Genomic DNA, 13,416 nt, shown 5'->3' with positions numbered 1-13,416 from the left:
GGGTTTTCTTTCACTTTTTTATTATCATTATCATAAAATTTTTGCTTTCTTTTGCGACCGACTGGAGTCGAATTTTAAACTAGTTAATTGAATTCGTTAACGTGCCCACCAGGTTTTTTTTTTTGGAGAAAAGAATTTTTTTTTTTTTTTTACAATTTCACTTTTTATATATATATATTTATTATAAAACCGGTTTTTTTTTTAAATTACTAAAAAAAAAAAGCAGAAGAATAAATAAAAAAAATAAATCTATTTTACTAATAATAATAATAATGATGATAATGATAATAATAATGATGGAAAAAGTAAGAGGTCTCGTTTGATATATACGTTTTCATGCGTGTCATAAATGTTTCATTTTTTTTAAATTTTTTTTTTTTTTTGCTAAAAACTTTTGCTTTTTATTTACATTTCTCTCTTTTTTTCTCTCTCTTTCACTCTCTCTCTTCCTCCCTCTCTCTCTCTCTCTCTCTCTCTTTACAAAATCGTTAACGGTTTGTCTTTTTTAAGGAGCGGTAATATGGTAAAATAATTATGATATGCGTCCAAAATTTTTGTTATGTTAAAATTTTTTTTCTTTTAAAGATAACGAGTGTACGTGATGATGATAATAATAATAATTTGCTGGAACGTGGCAGAAGAATAATAAATAAATAATAAAATCACTTCCAGTAATAAATAATTGATTTGTCTTCGTACAAAAAAAAAATTAAAAAAAAAATTTGATTTATTATTTAAAATTCAAAACGTTTCAACTCATTTTAATTTAATCTTAATAATAATGATAATAATGATAATGATAATAATGATAATGATAATAATGATTCCAGTTCGTGTGAATCTTATCACCGATATATAAATTAGGGGAAAAAAAAACACAAAAAAAAAATTTTTTTTTAAATAGAATTTTCGTTAACAAAAACGTGTTAATTAAAAAATTTTTTTTTAAAATAAAAAGAGCAAACAATAAAATTAATGTGAGAGTTTTAGTTTTCTTATAAAAAAAAAAAAAAAAAACGAAAAGAAAAGCCATTGTTCGGTGTGTTAATTACTTTTTTTTTGTTTTTTAAACTGGAACTCTCAGAAATAAAAAAATTCTATTGAAGTAATAATAATAATAATAGCGTAGTCACGTGACTAAAAAAAAAAAATTATTGTAAGAAAAAAAAAAAGAACATTCGCACGAACAAAACTAAAAAATATTCCAAAAACATATAGATTAATCATCATCATCATCAATAAATAATAATAATAATAATAATAATAATAATAATAATAGGGTCAAAGGTCACAGGGTATTAAAACATTAAAAATTTAATTATTTGTTTTAGGTTTTTTTATCGTTTGTGATTATCGTAGTAGCGAGTTGCGATGGAAAATATTTGCAACAAAAGCAGCAGCAGCCACTTCCGGTTCCCACCGGAAATCAAAGGATATTAAAAAATGTACACGGACCAGTAAATAGTTTTCAAGGTCACTATAAATATTTAAGAAATCGTTCTCCGATGCAAAAAAATTATGGAAAAAATGACGTTTTCCGTCAGGCTTTTCCACATCCGAATCCGTCGTTTTTTTACAACACGAATCATATAAAACCGTTGCCGAAACCTCCACCGCTACTACCACCTTTACATTTGTATAATAAAATACCTTCATACGGTAAGTAAGTGATAAGAAGAAAAAGAAAATGATGATAACGTGTTAAAGGAAAAGGACGCGAAGTATAAATTTTTTTTATTATGATTTTGGAGAAAGTTGTTATTTATTAAAAATTTTTATTGATCGATGTAAAATAAAAAGTTGTATCGATTTTTTTAATAAATAAATAAATATTTAGCTTTCACAAATGAAAAGAGAAAGAGAGAGAGAGAGAGAAAGAAAAATTTTATGTTAATTTTTTATTTTTTTTTTTGCAGGTTTTGGATTTCCGTATAAAAATTTTGGAACTTTTAGAACGACTTTGGGACAAAAATCAACGAATCAATTTAAAAATACAAATGGCGGATTGTATTTTTCGGCAACTCATAAAACTCCGGTTCAGATAAGTCAGGGACCGAAATTTACACAAAATTTATTTAATGCCCAAAATGGTAATAAAATACCACACGGTACGAAAATAACTCAAGAAAGTCAAACGGCTGTCGGAGGTCAAATGGTTCACGGTACACAATCGAGTAACGTTGTGCACATACCCAAAGGAGTTCAATCGAATAATGTCGGAGGTCAAATAAATCACGGTGTTCAGTCTGGCGGTGGTGGTGGAGGACAGAATAATCACGGTACACAATCGGGTAATGGAGGAGTTCAATTATCTCAAGGATCTCAATTGGTACCCGAATTGCCACCGGTACCTCACGAAATAAGAATACCGCATCCAACGCAAATAACAATTGAATCTCCAGTACCATTCGGTACTCAACTTTTACATACTCAAATTGCTCATCAAGCTCAATTGGCTCACGAAGCGGAATTGGCTCACGCAGCACAAATTAATTTTCATAAACAAAGAGTTAATTCTCAAATTAATCAATTGACTCCTTTGACGAAGGTACCAAATCGGACTCCGTTAAAAACTTCGCTGACGAGTCAATCTCAATTCACTCCGACTTTTAACAGTTTTCAAAAATCTCCTCCACCCTCTCCTTCTCCACCACCTCCACCTCCTCCTCAATCACCATCTTCAACTCCGTTCCAGCATGTATTTGCAGCCGATGATAATAGTGGACCGATTAAAGAAGTACCAGCTCCGAATTTAGGACCTAAACCGACTCCATCGTTTAGTGTCCACAATCCTCATCCACCTCAACAATCTTACAGAAATTCAAATTTTAACGGAAATAGTTTCAAAGGAGGAAACTCAAATTTTAACGGAAACAGTTTCAAAGGAGGAAATTTAAATTTTAACGGAAATAGTTTCAAAGGAGAAAATTCGGGTTCCAGCGTGATTCCATACGTGAAAAGACCAAAACCCACGGGTGATTTAAACGTTAAGCAAACGGAAATAGTTGAATTGAAAAATTTTGATCAGTCTGCATCCCTCGACGTGACAAATTTACTTAAACATGCAACTGCTGAAGCGGAAACGAAAGGTAACGGTTATCAAGTAACCGAAGCAACCAACGATGTCGTCATTAATACCAATGACGGTACAAAATTGTATTACGCACCGGATCCGGATCCAAGTTTACCCGTTCATAAAGTACCACCTACTCTAGATCCTCAATCGACGCCGAGCAATGGTCAAAACGCTCAACAAAATATATACCTAACCCAAGGTTATGCTTATCTTCAAGGAGAACAACCGAGTACAACCTCCGGAACTGCTGTTGCCACGTTAACACCGAATGAACTTTTACAATTGATGAACGGATACCCGACCGTGCTGTCACAATCTGTTTTAGCATACGTCGATCAACAGCAAGCCGTACAACAGCCTACCGCTCAAAGTTTATACATCCAACCCGAAATTCAAAATTCGATTCAGACAACACAAGATACGACAGATTCGTCACAGGGTGCTGTCTACGGTCAATTACATGCCCTTTACCTACCGGAAAATTTTTACCAAACCTACGCTCAATCCCAACAGCAGCCCTACGTTTACATCGGCGCTAACGCACTCGCTGCTGATGATACAAACGGTATTTACAGTTCAAACAGTCCGGATTACGAACCGGAAGCATCGGAATCAAGAAAAAGTCTCACCGTTATAAGATCAACAAACGAGGCCACACTTGCTGACGTTAAAGACTCATCCGTCGAAGAACAATCGAAACCGGATAAATTAAAATTTAACAATAACAACAACGAGGACGATGAACTAGAAACGGCAGAAGACGAAAGTCGAGTTTATCATTTGAAAACCGTACCGGAAGTTCCGTTTTATTCTTCATTGCCTAGCGAACAAGCAGCTAAAACATTAGCCGGACTTCAAGCAGCTGGAAGCGTGGCCAATCAATTTTTAAATAATGTCAATAATAATAATAATTATAAAAAAAAAGACGTGGTTTCAGATGATGTTAGCAGTTACGAACAAACGACGACGAGCCACGATGACCTAGTCAATGATAAAATTATCGTTGGATAACGTAACCTATCAGACTACGACACTGATAATGATAAATTTTTACACTCTGATAACGATGAAATTGATAACGAACGAGTTGATGACGCTAACGATGATGATGATGACGTCAACGATAAAGACCAAGTATCACGTGATTATTTATCTAATTTGGAATTTAGAGAAGAAGATGATGATAATGATGAATCAAACGAAACAACATTTGGTAAAAGATTAAAACCAAAATGAAACGAACGCTATATATATTATAGTCTATAATTATAGTCTATATAGTATTATATATAATTATAGTCTCTCTCTATCTCTCTTTCTCTCTCTCTTAAAATTATTTATTTTATTTTATTATTTTTTTTAAATTATAAAAATTACGCGCCATTTTATAAATTTTTATTTACTATACATACTATAAATTATTAATAAAAAATTTTTTATTGATTTTTTTTTTATAATAATAATAATTATTATCATTATTATTTTTTTTCCCCTACAAACAATTATTTTATAGCAATAGTAAAAAAACGCTATAAATTTATAATTTTTCCCCAAAATATATTTTTAATAAATTTTTGGAAAAATCAAAAAAAAATTTTAAAAATTTTTTTTCACTCGATCGATAAAAATATAGCGTAATTAAAATCATATAGCGCTATAAAAATAAATTTTTGTTTTAAAAAAATGTCGTGGAACGAGTGAGTGATTTACCGTAAAGTTAAAAACAAACAAATAAATATTTATTTAATAATAAAATTTTATTAAATTTTATTTATAGTCTATTAATTCGCTATTTTTTTATTAAATTGTTTGAATTTAAATTTTATTATTATTATTATTATTATTATTATCCTTTTATCTTGTTCTTTCGTTCGTACAATTTCAAATAAAAGGATTTGAAATCGATAATAATAATAATAGTGACGTTAAACAATAAACGAACGATAAGAAATAATAATAATAATAAGAAGAAAAATTTTTTTTTAAAGAAAAGTTTTTAATAATAGATTTTTTTTTTTTTTTATAGAACCGCTATAGAAAATTTTCTTTTGTAATTGCTATATTATATTACACTATTGTCTTATCGCATCTATTAAATAATTATAATAATAATAATATCGATTTATATATATATTTAATCGATGATAACCTTTTAATTTTTAATATTCCTTGTCGTTTAAATAATAGTTATAGTTAAATCTATTTAAAAAAAATCCTCCATTTTATTTAATTTATGACGTCACGGTTAATTTTTTTTTTGTTTGTTTAATTTTCAACGGCGGCCATTAAAAAAATCTTCCATTTTAGTTAATTTATGACGTCACGGTTAATTTTTTTTTTTTTTTTGTTTTTTAACGGCGGCCATTAAAAAAATTCCACCAATGAAATGTTAGAAGTGTGTGTGTGTGTGCGCGCACGCGTGTGAGGGAGGAAAAAAAAGTATGGAAGGAAATCACGACAGGAATGGCGTCAAAAAAAAAAAAAAAGAAGAAATTCTTAGAGGAACAACGATAAATAATAACAAAAAAAAAACAAAAAAACAAAAAAAAAAGTCGTAAATTATTAATTACTTACGTTATATGAATAATTTATTAATTACTTACATTAACAAATGAATAAAAACAATAAACGTTTCATTACCTTTCATTTTCGGCCATTATTTTTTTTTTTTTTTTTGAAAATTAAAAAATAATAATGGAAGGATGATGCGCGCGCACATGCGGTAATTAAAACCAAAATGGTTGACAGGTGAAAAAATTGTTGTGTGTAATTAATTTTATTTAAATTGTTTGTGTTTTAATTGTGATTAGTTGTGGTTAATTGTTTATATGTATCGAAATTTTTTTAATTAATTATTTTAGTTTTAAGAAAATGTGTTTGTTTTGTGAAATAGTTATCGTTTTTATATAATTTTTGTTTAATTTATAAAAGTGAAAAAAAAGTAAAAGTTAACGGTTTTTTTTCTTAAATATTTTATATCGTACGAAAGATGGCGCGGTTTGTGAAATTTATAAAATGATGTTCAAGTACGTTTAAATTGCATTGGTAAGTGTTTCTTTTTAAATTTTTCAAACTTGCAAAAATTTTTATGCTTGCAACAGCAAAAAAAAAATGCATCATGGTGTGATATATGTTAAATTATTTCTATTTTTTTTAACTGACATTATTCGGTGATACCGTAATTAGCATTTTGTATTATAAATCATTCTTTATTTAAGATAATAATTAAGTTATTAACGTGTTTGTAAAAGGTTTTTTGAAAAAGACTTGTGGTAATCAGTTATGTGTGTGACAATAAGAAATTTTTTCTGATTTTTGAATTCATTTATTTTTGTATATCTCTCATTACAAGTTGATTATTCATTTGTTTTTAGTTTCGTTTTACTTAACTGTACCTTATTCTATTCTTATTTTGTTATTTTAAAACTCAAAAGATGAAATGAAGTTACAAAATTATTATTAACATTACCTGTTGTGTTTGCACCTTTTGGCACTTGGGTTACATTGATTTATTTATAAATTTTAAACTTATTGTCATGAATATTATGTAAAAGTTTATTAATAAGTTAAAAGTTATAACTAAAGTGCAAATGATAAGGTTATAAATTATATAATATAAGTAATTGTAGTTGAGCTAAGTGGGAACATGATTCTTGGTCTGATGATTACTTATATGAGTTTAAAACGATTGCTGCTTCAAAATCTTTTTATCGAACAAACTCATGAGTGTCACCAATTCTGTTCCCTATCGAAACAAATTCAGTTTGGATGTGTATAAAGTTAAATAAGGGTTAAATGATTTAATGTGGTTGTGATTTATTTAGTTTTTGCAAGTAGGGAAAGTTGAAGTAATCGAAAGGTTGTAGACAGGAAGGGACCATACAACATAATCGATAAAAAAAATAATTTGTAACAATAGGAAATAATAATGATAAATTTTAAGGGATTTTGAATAGAAATAAATACAAATTGTTTTTAATTATTTTTTTTTTTTTAATTATAATTTTTATTATTTTTTAACAAATTTGACAAATTAATGAGTGAATAAATGAATAATAAAAATGATTAAAAAAAAAAAAAAAAAAAACAAAATTAGACTAGACTCGATAAATTTTTTTTTTTGTTTTTTTTTTCTTATTTTCTTTTATTTTTTATGATTTTTTTGTTTTTTTTCTTTGACGAGTACACGTGTGTTAACCACGTGTTTTACACATGTATATATCCTTACAGCCATTTTTTTATTATAAAAAAAAAAAATTATTATTATTATTAATAATTATTGCGATCGATATATATCGATTAATCGAATTGATTGATTGTTATTTAATTTAAACGATATTTTTTTCGTTTTCAAATCGATTCGCATTTTTTAAAACGTAAAAAAAAAAAAAAAATTAATGATGATAATAATAATAAAATTAATAATACGTGTAATAAAGTTAATCGCTTTGCACTTTGTTCCAACGAAAAATAATAATAATAAACATAATAATTTTCTTTCTTCTGCTTTTTTTTTTCTGTAATTTTCGTTTGGTTTTTGTTTTTTTGTTTTTATGGTTTTACTATAAAAAAATATCTTGTCGCTATTGACTTGTAAATGATTATTAATACGATGATATAAATGATTATTATTATTATTACGATGATGGCGATGATGATGATGATGACAATGATGTCGATGATGATGATGATGATAATGATGATAATGTTTTTTTTTTCATTTTTTTTTTCCTACGTTTTTGTTTTTTTTGAGTGTGTATGTATTTTTATTTTATTTCGAAATGGATATTGTTTTTGTTTTTAATTCGATTTAGAATCATCTGAAAAAGAAAAGAAAAAAAAAAATTTGAATTATTATTTGTGTTGGTTTTTGCGGCTTTGAACTTTAGCAAATTTCACAAAGCAAATGAAGCGGTTAAAAAAAAAAAAATGTTATCAATTCGCGGTTGTAATCGTGATGTAATTAATTATTACATGCAAAAGGCGTTAAAAGATGAAAAGAGAGACATTTTTGACAATGTAAACGATTTTATGGAAAAGAAAAGAAAAATAGAAAAGGTTCAAGAGGTCATCACAATTACTACTACTACTTATACGATAACGATAACCAAAATTCTGAAAGAAGAATTGTGTCGTGAAAGTTGTCTAATTTGAATTAGTCAGGCGAAATACGTTATAATTTTTTTTATAGCGTGAAATAGTTTGTTTTATAGTATAGTCAGGTTTATAGTACTATAAGAATTAGATTATCAGTCGATAGTTATAATAATAATAAAAAAAAAAAAATTACGTGTTTAATTGAATAAGTGTGTAAATAAATGTTAAAAATGTTGATGATTGTAGTGGCAGCAGCAAATGAAGAGAGAAATTTTTATTATTTTTACACATTTCGTACACATTACCTTTATTTTAGTATTCCAATGACGTTCGGTTTCTATTTATTTATTTATTTATTATTGTTATTTAAATTTAAACTGTTTTTTTTGTTTGTATTGTGTTGTATGTTTTTGTTTATTGTTTGTTTAAATGTTTTTTTTATGTATGTTATTACTACTTTCGGTTTGTCAAGTCTTTATTTTCTATCTCACTTAGTATCGAACGTTCCTTTGTACTCTTAAACCGGATACTTGTGAATCTCCCGATGTAAAAGTAGTTTTTCTATTACCGTAAAATGGTTTTCCTTCTGGTACGTTGATCGGTTTCAATAGTAGTAGACCAGCTTGAACACCGCCTGGCACTGAAATTTACCAATAAGGAGAGATTTTTTTTGCTACTGGCAAAGGGATAGTTTTTTTTTTTTGTTGGGGGAGAGGAATACGAGTTAGAAAATTTCGTTAAAAAAACAATTGTAATCCTCTCCGTTAGTCATCATTAGTGATTATTATTATTATTATTATTACTATTATTATTTCCACGTCGTTTTTTTAGAATTGAGCTAAATTAATTAATAAAGTTAAAATTGTAAAAATTATTGAGATGGGGGGAGAGAGAGAGAGAAAAAAAAAAACGAATTTCGAATTCTCTAAATGGGTGATTGTTAATCGCGATCAAATTATTATTATTATTATTATTAATTATATTTACACATATTTTTTTTTGCACTGCGCACGACACACTCTAGGTTAATTTATTTAATTACGTAACAATGAATGTTCACGAGCATAATATATAAAACTATTATTATTATTATTTTTTTCCATAGAGTAAATAATAAAGCGGATATGGATTTTTAACGACGAAAACGTGGTCGGAAAGTTAAATTCATGTATAAAGAAAGAAAGAAAAAATAATTTTTTTTTTTTTGACTTTCTTTTTTTTTCGATAACGTTTAATTCGTTTTATGTGTTTCACAAATCGAAATTTTGTTCACGGCAGAAGTAAGAAATGGAGAAAAGATATGGGTGTGATAATGGGAAAGAAAGAGAGAGAGAGAGAGGCTATAGAAAAGACGTGGAATTAAATTGTCGGAGTGTTTGTATATTTCTCACATACGTGTTGTTGCAACACGAGAAAAAAAAAACAATAATAGGATAGGATGAAAATTTTCGATAAAATATTAAGCAATCGAAAATAATTTGGGGGGAATGGGAAGGGAGAGGGGAGCTGAGGATATGACACAAAATTCGTTAATGATGTCGCTGAAAGCAATGATTTTTCATATTCGTTTCGAAAGCCTAAAAAAAATTTTTTAAAAATAAATTCAATAAAACTTTTTTTTCCAATTTTAATAATTTCGGGGAGTTCCTTTTGCCGAAGGGATGAAGGAATTGGTGGTGAGGTGGTATAGTGTAAAGTGTGGAAAGCAAATAAAATTATTTCCGAGTCATTAAATTTCACAACGAAATGTACGATTTCTCAAGTTTTTGTTGTTGTTGTTGTCATTTTTGTATTTATGCCTCAGGTGCGGGAAATTTAAAATTTCCCGCCAAGCCAATTCGTTATTTTTTTTTTTCAAAATTTTTATTAACGTCTAATAAAAAAAAAAAAAAAAAAAATTATTTGATTCGAAAATTATGGATGGGGAAGTGATTTGAATAATAAGTAAGAAGAAATCGATCGTATTTTTTTTCCGTTTGTTTCCGTTTGTTGTTGTTGTTGTTATTGTCGTTTGTTGTTTTTATATAAAGTAGAAATGACTCGTTTGTTACGTTATGTATACACGTTTTCGATTTTTTTACTCTCGTTTAGAAAGTTGTTTTGCGCGAGAACTTATTGAATCAATTTTAATTCCGATTTGATTTATTTACAGGAAGACATTTATTATTATTATTATTATTAACGCTTTATTTGTTTATTTATTTATTAACTATCGGATAAACAAGTTTTATTAGCCATAATGATAATAATAATAGTTATAAAATTAATAAATGATTATTTTTTTACAAATTAAATTTTCTTTTTGGCCGTAGGAAATTTTTTCAAGAAAAATATCGGAAGACTTCCGGTTAAATTTTTCAAATGGAACAAAAAATAAATAAATAAATTTTTGTTAGCTTAAAGAAATGAATGTGTATCCCCCTCCCCCCAAAAAAAACAAAATTTTCGTATCGATCATTCGTTTTTATATTGTTAAAAATAATGCAATGGCGGCATGTATAATCGTTTGTGTTCGTTCACTTTTACTCATTTTTTTTTCTTCGATTTCGTACCTAATATTATTATTATTATTATCATTATCATCATTATAGTTTTAATATATGGCACGCCATGTAAAAATTTCATTTCATTTTTTTACTTTTTTTTTTAATACTTTCTTTAATTTTATTGTTCATCGAAGATTGTTAGCGTGAATTACTATTATTATTATTATTGATTCGATTTCTATCGATCTGTAGGTGAGGGGGGAAAGGGAGAAAGAGAAGTGAAGGGACGGAATAGGTATTGGAGAAGAGGGGGAGGGGGAGAGCAAAATTATAGTACATTTATGCAACGATATATATTATTGTACGAATTCGACGGACCGTGAAATAAATAAAAAATTGTACGTTTCGTGACGTCAAAGAAAAAAAAAAAAACCCTTCTCCGGTTGTTGTTGTTGTTTGTGTTTGTCGATATTTTTCCTTATTTTTGATATTTAATAAATCAATTACGTAAAGATTGTTTTAATTTAATAATAATAGTTCCGTATCTCGAGGATGGTAATAAAAAAAAAAGAAAATGTCGAATTTGATATGATTTAGTTTAAAATACCTTCCGGGACATAATTTTATTATTATTAGTTTTTCGCTAAATTTATTTATTATTATTATTATTATACAACAGTCTTAATTTTGGTTAAAGGACTCGTTTTTTCGCTGGTTTTTTTTCTCGATATATCGACGTAGCGATATATCGCTTTTAGCGTACATGTTTGTTAGTTTAATAATTTGTTACGTAATAAGGGGGAAAAAACGAAGAATTTTTAATTACTTTCACTCACATTCATTCATCAAATCAATTTTTTTTTTTTTTTATGTACATTCGATTCTTACCCGTCATTATCATTATTATGATAAGAAAATTTTTTTTTTTTCTTTTACATAAAAATTTGTTGTTAACCCCAAAGCCACCGCTTTTTTTTTTTTTTTTACTTTTTTGTATATATACATATTTTTTTTTTAATTATTATAAGCTATATTATTCAAGTACATACGTTCTTGTGGAACGGCGTACTGTTGATTAACGGCTCCTCGTTTGTTGTATCCGTGTGGAGTCGGTACTGGGTATCCACCAGAAACGGCAACGTAACCTGGTTGAGTTGGTCCAGCGAAACCGCTAGCTAATCCTACGGTAGAGTAGCCTGCAAGGGAAGGGTGAGGTCGTTAATTTAGGATCGGAGAAGAGTGGAATCGGTTTAAAAAAAAAAGAAAATCACTTACCGGTGTCTGGTACGTGATCGACAGCAGCGTTAGCAAAAGCAGTGGCAGCTCCGGCAGCGTGTGGAGAGTGTAAAAGAGCTTTAGCGGCGATCTCCCGTCCGAGATGGTTGACCTGTTCTCCTTTGGATGCGAGAAGTTTACCCTTGGCGGCGATGAGATGACCTTTAGCTTTAAGAAGTTGACCGCTCAAAGCGATGGCTCCTCCCTTGATGGCTTTAGCGGCTTGAAGCAAAGTGGCGACGATGGCTTTTTTAAAGGCCCAGAAATCGAATGATTTGCCGTATGTCTAAAGAAAAAAAGGCGGGGAGGGGGAACATTATTAACAACTTTTCGAAAGGTAAAGTCAACGTTTAAGGACGAAGAAAGTGTTGTTTTTTTTTTTACCGTGACTGGTGCACCGTAGTGAACTTCAGCTTCGGAATTGTGTCCGGAACTGGCGCTGGCAAAAGCACTGATTTTCTGTCCGAGTTTTTGTCCGAGGAATCCCAAAAGGTCTCCACCGCCGGATCTTCTAGTTCTTTCACCGGAAGCATCATCTTCGGTCGCTTCTTCGTCGAGGTTAACATCCGACAAATCTTTCAATTCGCTTCTTTTCAATCTGACACCGTTCACGGAAATGACGTCGTTGTCGATTTTTTCAATGTCGATTTCTGGAAGATTTTCACCGAGGTCTCCGCTTCTTTTCAATCTAAGACCTTGTATGGCACCACTTTCGGGAGCGGCATCAACTTCGATTTCGATCAAATCGGACGGTTTGGATGATTCTTGAGCGTTTGGAATGGAAGCACCGTGGCTGACGACGGCGAACAAGGCGAAAAAAAGTGCGATTGAGATCTGCAAAAAAAACAAGAATAATAATATTATTAATTTTTACTTTTCTTTTTTCTCACTTTTCGAAAGTTAATAAATAATCAATCCCCCCGAAGGGAATAAATAATAAACAACTTTATTAGTCAATCAATCCGAAATGGTAAATTAAAATTAAAAAAAAAAAATAACCGTTACGCAATCCGCCAACTTAAAAAAAAAAAAAAAACCGGTTAAAACCGAAATCAAAATAATTTATTTAACTTTCAATAATTTTTAAACGAGTTCTTTTCATTAATTGTATCACTTTTTTTTTTTTTACATAATCGATACGATTTCAGTCAGGTACGGTTGTTGTTGTACGGTTACATTTATATCGATTGCGAGAAAAATTCTTTCTAGATTGGTTGTCGACGAACGATTGGAATTTTCCAAAAAAATGTCTAGAAAGTGACATAATTTTATTTATTCTGGTATTTTTACTTTTTTTTTTTAAAATTAAAAGAAACTTCGCTTTCGTTTTTTTTCCCCCCGTCAAAAACACATTCGAGCTAACAAACAAACAAACAAACAAAAGAAAACAAAATTACGCGTAAGATTTATATAAGATAATTATATGACAGATATATAAATATATATTAATTTCAATTAAAAAGAGACAGGTGAAAATTATTA

The 13,416-nt window shown here is 28.9% G+C and overlaps 3 protein-coding genes across 3 annotated transcripts; 1 reads left to right on the top strand and 2 right to left on the bottom strand.

The window, feature by feature from the left end:
• Positions 1-1,505: 1,505 nt before the first annotated feature.
• Phum_PHUM536420 (uncharacterized protein) lies at positions 1,506-4,087 on the top strand (the record flags this gene model as incomplete). Its single annotated transcript, XM_002431522.1, has 2 exons — positions 1,506-1,659; positions 1,917-4,087. The coding sequence occupies 2 exons, from the start codon at positions 1,506-1,508 to the stop codon at positions 4,085-4,087; spliced, it is 2,325 nt and encodes a 774-aa protein (XP_002431567.1).
• A 4,577-nt stretch (positions 4,088-8,664) lies between these two features.
• On the bottom strand, positions 8,665-9,276 carry Phum_PHUM536410 (uncharacterized protein; the record flags this gene model as incomplete). The annotated part of the gene is made up of 2 exons (XM_002431521.1): positions 8,665-8,813; positions 9,216-9,276. The coding sequence occupies 2 exons, from the start codon at positions 9,274-9,276 to the stop codon at positions 8,665-8,667; spliced, it is 210 nt and encodes a 69-aa protein (XP_002431566.1).
• Positions 9,277-11,178: 1,902 nt separating this feature from the next.
• Positions 11,179-13,198, bottom strand: Phum_PHUM536400 (uncharacterized protein; the record flags this gene model as incomplete). Its single annotated transcript, XM_002431520.1, has 5 exons — positions 11,179-11,204; positions 11,709-11,855; positions 11,935-12,220; positions 12,319-12,768; positions 13,157-13,198. 5 exons carry the CDS (start codon positions 13,196-13,198, stop codon positions 11,179-11,181), a joined length of 951 nt encoding a protein of 316 aa, XP_002431565.1.
• Positions 13,199-13,416: the final 218 nt, after the last annotated feature.

This window comes from Pediculus humanus, genomic scaffold (assembly GCF_000006295.1).
Source record: "Pediculus humanus corporis 1103172108289 genomic scaffold, whole genome shotgun sequence".
Taxonomy (NCBI): domain Eukaryota; kingdom Metazoa; phylum Arthropoda; class Insecta; order Psocodea; family Pediculidae; genus Pediculus; species Pediculus humanus.
This window is presented reverse-complemented; position numbering and strand designations above follow the sequence as displayed.